At 36.5% G+C, this 15,851-nt stretch overlaps 1 protein-coding gene across 19 annotated transcripts in view; it reads left to right on the top strand.

Annotated features, from left to right (window-relative positions):
• TUT4 (terminal uridylyl transferase 4) overlaps positions 1 to 15,851 on the top strand; it is a 152,743-nt gene that overhangs the window by 14,880 nt on the left and 122,012 nt on the right. For 15 of the 19 annotated variants that reach the window (XM_045035831.1, XM_045035830.1, XM_045035825.1 and 12 more), the window contains exons 2-3: positions 11,675 to 11,787; positions 13,245 to 14,096. In XM_045035831.1, coding sequence (XP_044891766.1) covers positions 13,337 to 14,096 — 760 coding nt within the window. In that variant the 5' untranslated portion in view covers positions 11,675 to 11,787; positions 13,245 to 13,336. Of the gene's footprint in view, positions 1 to 4,728; positions 4,763 to 11,034; positions 11,050 to 11,674; positions 11,788 to 13,244; positions 14,097 to 15,851 lie in introns of those variants that run through there. The other 4 variants (XM_045035819.1, XM_045035820.1, XM_045035823.1 and 1 more) reach the window with 4 other exon arrangements.

Below are 15,851 nucleotides of genomic sequence, written 5' to 3'. Positions count from 1 at the left end.
CACTGCTTGCTTAGTTGTAGACAGCATGCTTACTTTATACTCACTCACTTTAAGTCTTGCTGAACTCCCACATATATTGTGGATCCACTGAAATTCTGTGCTCATGGTGTATCACCAAAGCTATATGAGAATGAAGTAGAAAGGAATGTCAGACATGCATTTTGCATGTATCTCCACTGCTCCTATGCATGTTCCATTGTCCCATTAGACTACAAAACACAAATTCAAAGATAAAATTATTAAGAATTTCAAGATGGTGACAGAAGCTTTTTTTTTTTTTTTTTTTTTTTTTTTTTTTTTTTTTTTTAATGTTTATGTTTGAGAGAGACAGAGACAGAGGATCCAAAGTGGACTCTGTGCTGACAGCAGAGAGCCTGATGCAGGGCTTGAACTCACAAACCATGAGATCATGACCTTAGCAGTAGTCTGATGCTTAACTGACTGAGCCACCCAGGCCCTGCAGTGACAGCAGTTTTAAAACAAGCACAGAGTCTTTCTTTTCTGAGATGGGAGCCCTGTGTGATGGTACACATCACATGTTTATGAAATTAGTCCTGAATAAAAGGATTGGAGGGAAACAGTAACATGCATTGAGACAAAGAGGTTGCCATATTTCACCTTGTACCAATGTGATAAGAATTGTTACTACTTTTTATTTTGAGGCATTCTGAGGGCTGTGTGCCTTGAAGTTTGGTGGAGCCCAGTGACCTGTTAAGGTAAATTAAATGTGAGCAAAACTAACCAGTGCTAGTCTTTCTCTCCCTGTTTTATTAAAAGTGAGAGGTAGCATAAGATTAAGCAGCTTGGAATGTTGAGCTGATGCATGAAGGACAGCTGCCTTGGAGAGCACCTGAACTTACAGAGGATTTTACATGAGTTAATAAATCAATTTATGTTGTGATCAGCACTGAGTTAAAGAGGTTGTTACTGCAGTGTAACCTGGCTTATTTTGAATTATAGTTTGTCAAATTTCAAAAGCTTTGTAGGACCAGCACAGTTACACATCATGATATTTGGATCTACGGGATATAATAGGTATCCCCAGTAAACAAGTAAACCCACTCAAAAGGTGTTAGGTATATCATTATAAATACTCAGGAGCTGCTTGATAATAGAAGAATCAAGAGCTCTCTGGCAATTCTTTCACAGAACTTTTCATCTGTAGTGCTAATTCTTGATTATAAGGAAGAAAAGGAAATTGTGTCTTGGGTAATTTGGGGATCCACATAATCTCCATATCTCATTAGGAAAAAAAAAAAACCCCTAAAACAGTTGGCAATGTGAGGCCAACAAATTGCTTGTGAAAAGAAGCATAACTTAAATTTATTTTGTCTATTGCTGGTAAAGATTCTAGTATATAATAAAATGTCCAAAAAGGCTTACCAGATGAACAAAGAAGGAAAAAAGATTGACTAATCAATCCAGAAAGCTTTACGTAATTGGACTTTGGGTGAGTATATAGGTAATTTAGTTTGGAAATCCTGTTTATTCATAAAACTGGCTTTGGGAGAAGGGGGCACACTTGCACTTGCCTTTGATCATAAAAATTCTGTCAGTTGATTTTACCCATATAAAAAGTATTTTTTAAAAAACCTTTAGCTATTTGAGAGTGATTAAGATTTGAGGTCTATGATATCTTACATAAGGTCAGTGCATGCACATTATTTTGATTATAATTTTTTGAGTTTTTTTTTTTTTCAACGTTTATTTATTTTTGGGACAGAGAGAGACAGAGCATGAGCGGGGGAGCAGCAGAGAGAGAGGGAGACACAGAATCGGAAACAGGCTCCAGGCTCTGAGCCATCAGCCCAGAGCCCGACGCGGGGCTCGAACTCACGGACCGCGAGATCGTGACCTGGCTGAAGTCGGACGCTTAACCGACTGCGCCACCCAGGCGCCCCAATTTTTTGAGTTTTAAGTTAAAATTTTTTTTTAATGTTTTATTTTTTTTTATCTTTGAGTGACAGAGAGAGACAGCATGAGTGGGGGAGGAGCGGAGAGAGAGGGAGACACATAATCCAAAGCAGGTTCCAGGCTCTGAGCTGTCAGCACAGAGCCTGAAACGGGGCTCAAACCCACAAACTGTGAGATCATGGCCTGAGCCGAAGTTGGATGCGTAACTGACTGAGCCACCCAGGCGCCCCTTGAGTTTTAAGTTTTTTGTTGAAAAATATAAATAACATAGAACTTACCAGTTAAATGTACAACTTAGTAGCATCAATGCATTTGCAATGTTATATCATCATCACGACTATTTCCAGAACTTTTTTTAATCATCCCAAACAGAAACCCATTAAATAGTTACTTCTCATTCCCTTCTTCCTCCATTCCCTGATAACTTCTGTTCTATTTTCTGTCTTTATGAATATACTTATTTTAAATATCTTATAATTGGAGTTATACAATATTTGTCCTTTTTTTATGTGTATTTATTTTTGAGAGAGAGAGGGAGGGAGACAGAGCATGAGTGGGGTGGGGCAGAGAGAGGGAGACACAGAATCTGAAGCAGGCTCCAGGCTCTGAGCTGTTAGCACAGAGCCTGACTTGGGGCTTGAACTCATGGACTGCGAGATCATAATGCCCAACCAACTGAATCACCCAGGCACCCCTCTCCTTTTATTTTTTAAAGTTTATTTATTTATTTTGACAGAGAAAGACAGAGGGCAGGGGTGGGGGGTGCAGAACGAGAGGGAGAGAATCCCAAGTAGGCTGTTTGCTGTCATCGCAGACCCAACACAGGTCTCTGATTCCTATGAACTGAGATCATGACCTTTTCATGACCTGAGTCGGATGCTTAACTGAACCACCCAGGTGCTCCCAAATTTGTCCTTTTGTGACTGACATTTCATTTAGTACAGTGTTGTCAAGTTTCAGCCATGTTGTAGCATGTGTCAGAATTTCTTTCAATGGCTGACTAAAATTCCATTGTTTTGTATATACCACAATTTGCTTATCCATTCATCTGTTAGTCACTTGGGTTGCTTCTACATTTTGGCTATTGTGAATGATGTTGTAGTGAACATGGGCATACAAATAACTGTTCGAGTCCCGGGTTTCAGCTCTTTGGAATATATGCTATGGGTAGAATTGCTGGATCATATGGTAATTCTCTATATATTTTTCTTTTTTTAAAAAAAAATTTTTTTTTCAACGTTTATTTATTTTTGGGACAGAGAGAGACAGAGCATGAACGGGCGAGGGGCAGAGAGAGAGGGAGACACAGAATCGGAAACAGGCTCCAGGCTTTGAGCCATCAGCCCAGAGCCCGACGTGGGGCTCGAACTCACAGACTGCGAGATCGTGACCTGGCTGAAGTCGGACGCTTAACCGACTGCGCCACCCAGGCGCCCCTCTATATATTTTTCAAGGAACTGCCTAACTGTTTTCTGCATTGGCTGCATCATTTTATTCTCACCGGCAGTTGCGTGAGGATTCCAATCTTTCCATATCCTCACCAACATTTGTTATTTTCTGCTTTTTTGATAATCCTAGTAAGAATGAAGTGGTGTTTTATTGTAGTTTTGATTTACATTTCCCTAATGACTAATGATGTTCAGCATTTTTTCATGCACTTATTGACCATTTATCTTTGGAGCAATGTCTATTCAAGTCTTTTGCCGATTTGTTAAGTGGGTTGTTTGTGTTTTTTGTTGGTAAGTTGTAAGGAGTTTTTTATATATTCTGGATACTAGACCCTTATTTAAATATGTGATTTGCATATATTTCCTCCCATTCTGTTGGTAATTTTTTCACTTTTTTGGTAGTGTCCTTGCTGAACAGATGTTTTAATTTTTTTTGGTTGAGATATAATTAACATACACATTACATATGTGTATATGTATGTATATATATACATATATACAACATTATATTAGTTTCAGGTGTACAACATAATGCTCTGATATTTGTATATATTGTGAAATGATCTCCACAGTAAGTCTAGTTATTAACATCCATCATCACATAGTTAATAAATTATTTTTTTTTGTGATGAGTACCTTTAAGATTTACTCTATTAGCAACTTTCAAATATACAAGACGGTATTATTAACTATAGTCAGCATGCTATATGTTACATCCCCAGAATTTATTTTCTTTAATAAATGTAAGTTCATGTTTTGACCACTTTGACCTATTTTAAAAAACTTTTTTTAAGTTTATTTATTTTGAGAGAGAGAGTGCATATGAAGGGCGGAGAGAGAGAAACCAAAGCAGACTCACACTTGTGACATTGTGGAGTCTGATGTGGGGCTCGAACTCATGAACCATGAGATAGATCATGACCTGAGCTGAAATGGAGTCAGTCACTTAACTGACTGAGCCACCCAGGCACCCCACCGCTTTGACCTATTTTGCCCTTCCCCTGCCCCAGCCCCAGCCTATGGCATCTATCAAGCTGTTCTCTATAGCTGTGAGTTCATTTTTGTTTGTTTTAGATTTTACATGTAAATGAGATCATAACAGTATTTGTCTGACTTACTTCGCTTAGCATAATGCCTTCAGGGTCTATCCAAGTTGTTATAAATAGCAAGGTTTTCTACTTTTTCAGGGCTGAATAATATTGCATTGTCATTTTCTTTATCAGTTCATCTGTTATCACATTTTCTTTATCAGTTCATCTGTGAGTAGACACAGGTTGCTTCCATGTCTTGGCTATTGTAAATAAACACCGCAAAGAACATGGGGGTGCAGATATCTTTTTGACTTAGTGTTTTTGTTTCCTTTCAGTAAATGCCCAGAAGTGGAATTGCTGGATCATATGGTATTTCTCTTTTTAATTAAAAAAATTTTTTTTAACTTTATTTATTTTTGAGAGAGAGAGAGCCCACACATGTGTGCGTGTGCAAGTGGGGGAGGGACAGAGAGAGAGAAGGAGACAGAATCTGAAGCAGGCTCCAGGCTCTGAGCTGTCAGCACAGAGTCTGATGCGGGGCTCGAACTGATAAACCGTGAGACCATGACCTTAGTGTCTCTTGCAGGGCAGGTTGCCCTTTTATTTTGCTGATGGTTTCCTTTGCTCTGTAGAAGCTTTTTAATTTGATAGTCTTCCTTGTTTATTTTTGCTTTGGTTTCTTTGGTTTTGAAAAAAAATATATTTTAATGTTTGTTTATTTTTGAGAGAGACACAGAGTATGAGCAGGGGAGGGGCAGAGAGAGAGAGGGAGACACAGAATCCGAAGCAGGCTCCAGGCTGGAACCCACGAACTGTGAGATTGTAACCTGAGCCAAAGCCAGACGCCCAACTGACCGCTACCCAGGTGCCCCCAGTTGTCTTTGGTTTTGGTGTCAAATCCGAAAAATCATTGCCAAGACAGATGTCAAAGAAAAAATTTAAATTTTGATGATCCAGTATTTATTTCTTTGTTGTATGTTTTTTTTAAGTTTATTTATTTATATTTAAAGTTTATATATTTATTTTTGTCGGGGCTTGAAGTCATGACCCCCGAGATCAAGAGTCACATATGCCACCTACTGAGCCAGACAGGTGCCCTTGTCTGCTTCTAATGTCATACTTAAGAAGCTGTTGCCAGACCCAAAGTCCTGAAGACTTACAGTTTTTATATAGTATGTGAAATTTTAAGTATATATATTCTTTTCTTTTCTTTTCTTTTCTTTTCTTTTCTTTTCTTTTCTTTTCTTTTCTTTTCTTTTCTTTTCTTTCAAGTTTTTATTTTTAAGTAATCTCTACACCCAACCTGGGGCTCGAACCTACAACCCTGAGATCAAGAGTCACACGCTCTGCTGACTGAGCCATCCAGGTGCCCCACTGTCTTCTTTCTTGCATAGATTTACTGTAGTGCATACTCCTATGTTATTACTTTCTTTGTTTAACAGTATGTCTTCACTATCGCTCCATAGCAGAGTAGAAACTTACTCTGTTTAATGGCTGCTATGGTAATATATTTTATGATTTTGTGATAGTTTTCCTTACCAATTTAGCATTATCGGCCATTTGAATTTTGTTCCAGTCTTTTGCTTTATAATTAGTGCTTAAGTTGATCCATTTTGAGTAAATTCTTGTAACCGGTATAAGGTCAGGGTCCAAATTCATTCCTTTGAATGTACATATCTGGTTTTTGCAGCACCATTTCTTGAAAAAACTGTCCTTTCCCCACTGAATACTATTAGCATCAATGTCAAATCAGTTGACCACATATGTGAGGGTTTATTCTGGGGCTCTCTGTTTTATTCTATTGATCTGTGTGGTTTTTTTTTTTTTTTTTTTTATGCCAGTATCATGCTGTTTGATTACTGTAGCTTGTATTAAGTTTTGAAATCAGGAAGTGTGAGTCTTCCAGTTCTTTTTTCTTCTTTTTCTAGGTTGATTTGGCTAGTCAGAGTTTTTTGAAATTCCATATGAATTTTAGGATGAGGTTTTCTATTTCTGCAAAAAATACCATTGAGATTTTGATAGTGCATTCAGTTTTTAGATTGCTTTGGGTAGTGTTGGCATCTTAACAATATTGTTAACGATAGGGGTGCCTGGGTAGCTCTGTCGGTTTGAGTTCCCAGCTCCTGATTTCAGCTCAGGTTATGATCTCCTGGGGCTCTGGGTGACATCATGGAGCCTGCTCTGGATTCTCTTTCTCCCTCTCTATCTACTCCTCCCACTTTTGCTTTCTCTCTCTCTCTCTCTCTCTCTCCCTCTCCCTCTCCCTCTCCCTCTCCCTCTCCCTCTCCCTCTCCCTCTCCCTCTCCCTCTCTCTCCCCCCTCCCCCTACCCCTCAAAATAAATAAACTTAACAAAACAAAACCCAATATTGTTAACAATATAAGTTATTGGTGATAACTTCAGAGAAGGAAGTGAGTGAGTGCACAGTGGGCTGCATATCATGAATTTTGCCTAGTGTCTAGCTTTTGGCAGCTCTGGGAAAAAAGCTCCTAAACCATTCTTGGGATTTTTGAGCTTAATAACAGTAAGCAAGGGGTGGAGTGCTTAATCCTTTAAAGTAAATGATAAGAACAGTAAGAAGAATAGTAAGAGTAGAATAGTCTTCCAGCTCTCCCCTTCCTTGGGGGCTGTAAGTCACATGAGCTTAAATACTTCCTGATTTCCAGGAGGTTTATCTGGAATGTCATAATTCCTCCTTTGTAGAGTATAGTTTTGCCACAAGGCTAGAGAATGCTTGGTTGACATTTTTTTCATTCAGAACTTTAAATATGTCATCTTTTTTCTGATTTTCATGGTTTCTGATGGGAAATCATCTTTTAATCTTATTGTGAATTCTTAGTATATGAAAAGCTGCTTCTCTCTTACTGCTTTCAAAATTCTCTCATTGTTTATCAAAATTGAGTAGTAGTTGGTCTTGGTGTGGATTTTTTTAGTTTATTCTGCTTGGAGTTATTGGTCTTTTTGGTTGTGTATAATTGTGTCTTTCATCTGATTTGGGAAGTTTTTGACTATTTCTTCAAGTATTCTTCTGTCTCCTTTATTCTCTTTTTCTCCTGAGATTCCTATTATGCTTGATAGAGAAGAAAACAAATAAGAAAGTCAGGAAACTACAGGGAGCAGAAAAAAATTTAAGAAAACTATTAGCATTCAGAAATAAGAGATAATAATCATGAGACAAGAACAGAGTGTCGTAAAAAGGAATAATCAGAGAGTTAAGGCATTTTTAGAAATGAAAATGCTCCTCTCCTCTTAAATGCAGAAGATTTGGAAGATAAAGGTAAGGAAATCACTGAGGAAAGAAAATAAAGAGATAGAAAATGGAGAGAAAGGTAAGATAAATGTAGAATCAATGTAGGAGACATAAAGGCCAATTAATAGGAGATAGAGAAAAAGGACGGAGAAAATGAAAGGGAGGAAAAGATACAAGACATAATATAAGAAAAAATTGTCAAAACTGGGGAACTTGAGTTAGAGATTAAAACAGCCAACTAAATACCCAGACAAATGTTTGAAGAAATATCTGCTCCATGGTTTATCAATTAGAAATTACATGGGGCGCCTGGGTGGCTCAGTCGGTTAAGCATCCGACTTCAGATCAGGTCACGATCTCGCGGTCCGTGAGTTTGAGTCCCGCGTCGGGCTCTGGGCTGATGGCTCAGAGCCTGGAGCCTGCTTCCGATTCTGTGTCTCCCTCTCTCTCTGCTCCTCCCCCATTCATGCTCTGTCTCTCTCTGTCTCAAAAATAAATAAAAACGTTAAAAAAATTTAAAAAAAAAAAGAGAAATTACAGAGCACTCGAAACCAATACTAACTACACTCTATGTTAACTAACTCAAACCTAAATTGAAAAAAAAATTACAGAACACCGAGACAAAGAGAATATCCTAAGTTTCCATACAGAAAAGAAACAGTTCAGTAAAAAAGATGGAAAATACGGGCATCTGGCTTTGGTTTTGGCTCAGTCATGATCTCACAGTTCATGGGTTTTAGCCCTACATTGGGCTCTGTACTGATAACATGGAGCTTGCTTGGGATTCTCTCTTTGTCTGCCCTCATCACTCTCTCACTGTCTTTCTCCCTGTCTCGTAAATAAACATTAAAAAAAGAAATGGAAAATAAGAATGGCATGATTTTCCCTAGTAATACTAGAAACTAGAAATCATTGAAACAATGATTTTGAGTGAATGATTTCTGTAGCATTTTAAGTGAATGATTTCTAACCTAGAATTTTAAACTTAATTAAACAAAATATGAAGATAGGATAGACATTTAAGACATTCAGAGTCTTATAAAATTTACCTACTTCTTGGGGCTTACGGGGACCAATAATAAATAGCACTCTTTCCTTTCCTGAATCCTGAACAAATTGGGAAAGACAGAAGAAGCATATGGAGATTAGATTATCCTTTTTTATTATGGATAAAATGCACTTTGGAGAATGGGACTTAATATTTTCAAGTTTTTGTTAATACTCAATGCCACAATTAGACTTACTGAGGCACAGGCACAACTACAGGCCCCGTGTTTGGCCATCAGTCTGGAATGGATATTTTAATTGGTAGTGATTTTGAATGTCTTTTGAGTACCCAGCATTGTGGTAGTGGGGCAGGTGGAATAGGGAAGTGCTAGATATTTGCAGGAGGAACAAAAAAAACGGGGAACCTAGTCTGATACCTGACAGATTGTGGCGATTAAGCAAACCTCTGATAGCTCTGTGGTTTCTAATGATAATAAGCATCCTGCTGTTGCTTAACCTACATGCACACCAAGACCCAGTTAGCCTGAAATCAGACTGCACCTGTGCATAGTAGCCATCATAGGGCATATGTAGTATTATGCAGAATTCCTAGAAATCTCTGCCTATTCTGCAGAACCCCATATGAATATTTCATCCCCAAATTATAACCACCAATAAAAATCAGCCCCATATCCACCCGGCGCTACTTAGATTCTGAGTGTGCCTGTACGGACTCCTCTTTCCTTCAGGTGTGTACTTTCGCTTTGTAGTAAAGCTTCCTCTGCTGTATTTCACTCTGACTTGTCCTTGAATTCTTTTTCACAGCAAAGTCAGGAACCTGGCACTAGTTGTTAGTTGAAGTCTCAGGGCCTGAGAACTCCCTCAGTCTCCAGTATCTGTAGGCATTGTAAGAATTCAAGAAAGGAAGACATGGTTAGAACTAGAAGTAAGAAGTGAAGTGATATCTTAATAATATAAAAATGAAATGGGATACATTCTAAATGCTATTGTTTTCTATATTCAAACACCTTTTTAAAATTTATTAAAAATTCTTTGTATCTTCTTGACAATAATAGTGCATTCAAGGTTGGAACCTCATTTAATCCTCATTTACTACATTGGAGAAATGTAGCCAGGAACTAGAACATAGGTCTGACATTTTTATTTTGTTCAACCAATTTTGCTATGAGTGTGCAGTGGGAAGCAGTGAACCTTATTTTCAAAATCTTAACCTCCTCAGAGAGAACTTCATTTCTAGAAATTACAACTTTTTTGGGAAAAATTTATACTGTTGATAGCTTAAAATAGGAATTTTGCTGTATAATATTACCATGCTTTTTTTTTTTTTGAATAGGACATCTGTTACTCTTATAAGAAGATGAGGAAGATTAGAAATTAAGTAAAGCTTGTTTTTAATAACATGTTCCTGTTAAAAATTTAAATGTACTTTTAGTTACATGAACCAAATTAATCAAAGTGAAATGTAGCAATTTTCTGAGTCTTGAACTAGCATTTATCTATATTAAGTACATTAATTTTTTAAATGTTTGTAGCTTTAATTTATGTATACAAACTTGATTTATAGAGTTTTTTTAAAAATTTTTAATGTTTATTTTTTTTAAGAGAGAGAGGGAGAGAGAACAAGTGGGGGAGGGGCAGAGAGAGAGAGGGAGAGGCAGAATCCGAACCAGGCTCCAGGCTCTGAATTGTCAGCACAGAGCCCTATGCGGGGCTCGAACCCATGAACTTTGAGATCATGACCTGAGCCGAAGTCAGACGCTCAACTGACTGAGCCACCCAGGCACCCCGATTTATATAGTTTTTTTTGAGTGGAAGAATAGTGTATCTAGAAAGTTCTGTTGGGGCCTGGGTGGCTCAGTTGGTTAAATGTTCAAATTTGGCTCAGGTCATGATCTCACAGTTCGTGGGTTTGGATCCTGCGTCGGACTCTGTGCTGACAGCTCAGAGCCTGGAGTCTGCTTCAGATTCTGTGTCTTCCTCTCTCTCTGCCCCTACCCCACTCGTGCTCTGTCTCTCTCAAAAATGAATAAACATTTAAAAAAAAATCTTTAAAAGTTTTTTTTTAAGTTTATTTTTGAGAGAGAGAGTGCAAGCTGGGGAGGGGCAGAGAAAGAGGGAGGGAATCCTCTTAAGCAGGCTCTGTGCCACCAGCATGGAGCCCAACATGGGGCTCAAACCCACGAACAGTGAAATCATGACTTGAGTCAAAATCAAGAGTCCTACGCTAAACCAACTGAGCCTCCCAGGCGCTCCTCTAAAAAGTTTTATAAATGGAATTGTGGATCAGTGTAGCTCAATCAAGTGTTTGTTGTATTATGGCTTTTGTCAGGGAGATGACATCTACAAAATTATTAGAGTCATCATCATAGAATAGAATTAGAAAATTTAAAATATTTTGGTTTCTGGATAAGGTAAAACTAATCTTTTAAAAATAGAATCCATTTTTATTTTTAAAATTAAGAATGTGCAGTAGTTTCTACAAGAATTTAGATATAGTCATATTTGGTAACTGTTTTGACATTTATGTGAAACACCTTATGAAGAATATTGAGAGCAGAATGTATAAATTTAATAAATTCAAATATCCAAAAACCAGGAATATAAACATTCTTTTATAGCTAAGAGTGCTACAGCTTTTTACTAGAAAATAATGTTAGTCACAGAAGACATTAATGGTGAAAATCTAGAATGGTTTTGGCTTAAAGTTTTTTTTTTGGCTTAAATTTTATAATTTGAAAAATTTACTTTATAAAATTATTTTTTTAGTTTATTTATTTATTGAGAGACAGCATAAGTGGGAGAGGGACAGAGAGAGAGAGAGAGAGAGAGAGAGAGAATCCCAAGCAAACTCCATGCTGCCAGCACAGAGCCCCGATGTGTAGAGCTCAAACCCATGAAACTGCAAAAACCAAACCAAAACCAAGAGTTGGATGCTTAAATGACTGAGGCACCCAGGTGTCCATAAAATAATTTAGAAAGAAGAATCTAATTGTTTTTGTTTTTGTTTTTGTTTTAAATAAAAGAGAATGTCAATCTGGACAGAGATCAAGGCAGAGGATACATACTGCTTTCTACAATAGGAATTATAAAACTTAGGTGCACGTTGAGTAAGATGTTGTGGTGGAGACATAGCTAGGTAAGTTTAGTTTCTTTAATTTGGACATAGGTTTTGGTATAAATAGATAGTTGGGAGGATATGACTTGATGTTTTGGACTTTTTATTTTAGGCAATTTTTTTGCATTTATATGATGTATGGTTATATGATTAGAGGTGTTCATTTGCCCAAATTTGTAGTTGAATAAATTAAGTAAAATCAAAGATGCCACTTACATTTTGTTTTAGCTGACTTTAATTTTTATTCATATTAGTTATCTGTTTAGAAGCATAGATCTGAATTTAAGGCATACAGGGCAAAGTGAACAGTAAAAAAAAATTCTTATTTCTGTAAAATACAGTATACAGGGTATTTCTAATATAGAAATAACTTAACAAAATGCAGCATTTTAATTTGTTTGTAGTTTGTGCTCAGTGGTAAATGTATAATTGTTTCTATTATATTTTAGAACAAGATGAGTTCTGACTGATTTTAGTATTCTATCATCTTTCTTTTTTAAACATTCGTTTTTATATAGCAGTTTAAATTTTTATAGCAGAATTGACCAGAAAATACAGAAGGCTCATAAACTCCCTTCCCCAATACAGGAATAGCCTCCCTATCATCATCCCAGGGTGGTATATTTGTTATGTCAGTGAACCTACATTGACATGTCACTATCACCCAAAGTCCATAGTTTATGTTAGGGTTCACTTTTAATGGTATATATTCTATCGATTTTGTATAATGTGTAATGTCATGTATCCACCATTATATCATATAAAATATTACTATCATTTTTTAATTCTGGGTTCCTATTTTTAAATTTTTTAATCTCAGAAAAATTAATTTAAACTCCTTTATACTTTAGAGGTGGAGAAAGTCTGTTGACATTATTTCCCCATCTTTAGAAAATCAAGTTTGAAGTAGGTTAGCAGTATAAATAGGTAGTGTTTAGTAGGAAAGTCATGTAGGCAAAATCTTTCAATTTGGGCCTCTATAAACTGATTCCCTATATTGCCTATAAATTTGGATTCTTTTTTTAAAAGCTTTGTTTATTTAAGTCATCTGTATACACCATGTGGGACTTGAACTCACGACCCCAAGAATCAAATGCTCCATTGGTTGAGCCAGCCAGGCTCCCCTAGATTAGGGTTTTTGTGTTTTCTTTGTTCCATTTCCTTTTATGTTAATTGTGGTACATCAATTGCAGGTTTTATTTCCCTTTTAGTTGAAATTCTTATTGGGTAATGTAAAACAAATTTTACTTCTAAAATTGTTTTGATGTCATATTGCCATAATTACATTACAACCTTCTTTATGAGCATTTGGTTGTTATTTACTAAGTGGGTTTTAACTCCTCATATGGTTTTCAGAGTTTTTAATTTTTTACTATTTCTTTAGTTTTAAGAACAAATTTTGAAAGTCTCACCAATTAAAAAAAAGTGGCTTTTGTGTTTTAAATAACAGATTTTTCTTTTTTTTCCCAATCCAATAGTTTGTTTGCCTAATCTGGACTTGAAGCAATTCAACTACTAGAAATCTGCCATTTTACAGTATCACAATTGGGAAGAAGCAGGTTTTCAAATAATGGAAGAGTCTAAGACCTCTAAAAATGAAAATCATGAACCAAAGAAGAATGCTTGGGCTCTTTCTGAAGAAAGCAAAGCAGTTAAAGTTATATCTAATCAAACTTTGAAAGCTAGAAATGATAAATCCATAAAAGAAATTGGGACCAGCTCTCCAAGTAGGAATAGTAGTAAAAAAAATAAGCAAAATGATATTTGTATAGAAAAGACAGAAGTTAAATCATGTAAAGTAAATGCTGCCAACATAGCAAGTCCTAAAGATTTGGGATTAGTCCTTCGAGATCAAAGTCATTGCAAAACAAAAAAATCACCTAATTCACCGGTAAAAGCAGAGAAGGTACCTGTTTCACAGGCAAAAGCAGAAAAGTCACCAAAGTCATCTAATTCACCAGTGAAAACAGAAAAGACATCCAGCTCCCAGGCAATAGCAGCAGAAAAGGCACTTAGTTCACAGAGGAAAACAGAAAAAGTACCCATTGCTCAGATGAAATCAGAAAAGGTCCCTGGTTCGCTAACAGAACCAGAGAAGGCACCCAGTTTACCTTTAAAAGAAAACATGCGACAGATAGAATTACAGCAGATTGGAAGAAAAATTCCAAGTTCCTTTACTTCTCTGGACAAAGTGAATATTGATGTTATAGAGGGAGAAAAATCTGCTTTGGAAAACTCACCACGATCTCAGAAGCAACAAGCATGTACAGATAATACTGGTGATTCTGATGATAGTGCTTCGGGAATTGAAGACATATCAGATGATTTGAGTAAGTACAAATTAGATTATCCCAGGGTCACATTTTTGGAGAGATTTTTCCTATGTTAATAGTGTTTAGATTATCACCAGTTTGATTTTAACTACTTTAATTACAAGAAGGACATTAATAATACGGCTTTTTAAAAATGTTTGTTTATTTTGAGAGGGAGAGAAAGAGCACAAGTGTGCGTGTGTGAGCAGAGGAGGGGCAGAAAGAGAGAGAGAGAGAGAGAGAGAGAGAGAGAGAGAGAGAGAGAGAAAGAGAATCCCAAGCAGGCCCTGCACTCAGTGCAGAGCCTGACACAGGGCTTGATCTCACAACCATCAGATTATGACCTGAGCTGAAATCAAGAGTAAGATGCTTAACCAACTGAGCCACCCAGGTGCCCCAATAATATGGCTTTTTAAGCTAAAAAAGGACGTTTACATTTATTGAGATGGGTAAAAAGCCTGTGCAAATAGAAATTAGTGGCTCCTATAGTCCAGTATGTAGGTATGTGCATGTGTACACACACAAACACTTTTTAAGTGGTCCTGGTAATATGTAACTCATTCATTCAACAAACATGTATGTATTGAGTTCCTTTTATATGCCAAGCATATGTTTACAATGAAAAACCCCAAAAATACAGCCCCAGACCTCAAGGAAGCTTCTAGTTTGATGGGGGGTGATACAGATAAAGTGGTGGTTTAGTTCAGTGCCAAAAACTTAAGAGTTGAGAGAGTACATGATTTAATTGAGGGATTTAGATTTTAGATTGAGAAAATGTAGGACATAAATGTGAGACGGAGAGTATGACTGAGATTGAGTATGACTGGAAAAGAATTGAGGGGAAAAGTAGCAAATGATACAGCTGAAAAGTCTTAGAACAATTGGAGAATGAAGGACCTTTTAGGACATGATAGGCAGTTTGGACTTTATTATGAGTGTTTTGGAAGACACTAAAGAATTTTAAGTAAGGTAGTGCTATGATCAGATACAGATACATATTTTTAATCTTTTTGGCTGCAGTGCAGCAAATTTTTTGACAGGAACAAGAATGGAAGCACAGATTGGTTAGGACCCTTGGAATTTACTTGAGCTATTGGTATAAAATTCATTTTCTTTGGGGATTTTGATCTTAGTTTTAATTAATTGCTTATAAATGTTGTCTATGTCTTTTGAGTAATCCTGATTCTGTTTAACTTAATGGATTTTTCTTACCAATCTTTTTTCCTCATGTTTCTGTGGCTAGTTGGATAAAACCTTTTCTTGGTATATGAATAACAAAAGAAAGCTATTTCACACTTTGAGAACCTCCGGTAAAGAGTTTAGAAATAGTTTCTTTTTATTTCTGGTGACAGTATGTTGACAGAATTTTTTTTTTTTAATTTTAATAGACGTATTTTTATATGCATAAGAAAAATACCAACTTCATAATTTTAAAGATATGCTTTAGGAGAAGGACAAAAAAAGCAAGTCAATTTAAAGATAGTATCAAATAAATAATACTACTGATAATGTTTAGATAAGCAAATCTGAACATGATAACATGTGAATGATTTTTTTTAATTTATTTTTTGTATTAAAAATTTTTAAGTTTATTATTTAGACAGAGATAGCACGAGCTGGGGAGGGGCAAAGGGAAAGGGCGAAGAGAGAGAATCCCAAGTAGGCTCTGCACCATCAGCACAAAACCCATTGTGGGGTTCAAACCCAATGAAACTAATGCAATCATGACCTGAGTTATAACTGAGTCAGATGCTTAATCAACTGAGTCGCCCA

This window comes from Felis catus, chromosome C1, assembly GCF_018350175.1.
Source record: "Felis catus isolate Fca126 chromosome C1, F.catus_Fca126_mat1.0, whole genome shotgun sequence".
NCBI classification, from domain to species: Eukaryota; Metazoa; Chordata; class Mammalia; order Carnivora; family Felidae; genus Felis; species Felis catus.
This window is presented reverse-complemented; position numbering and strand designations above follow the sequence as displayed.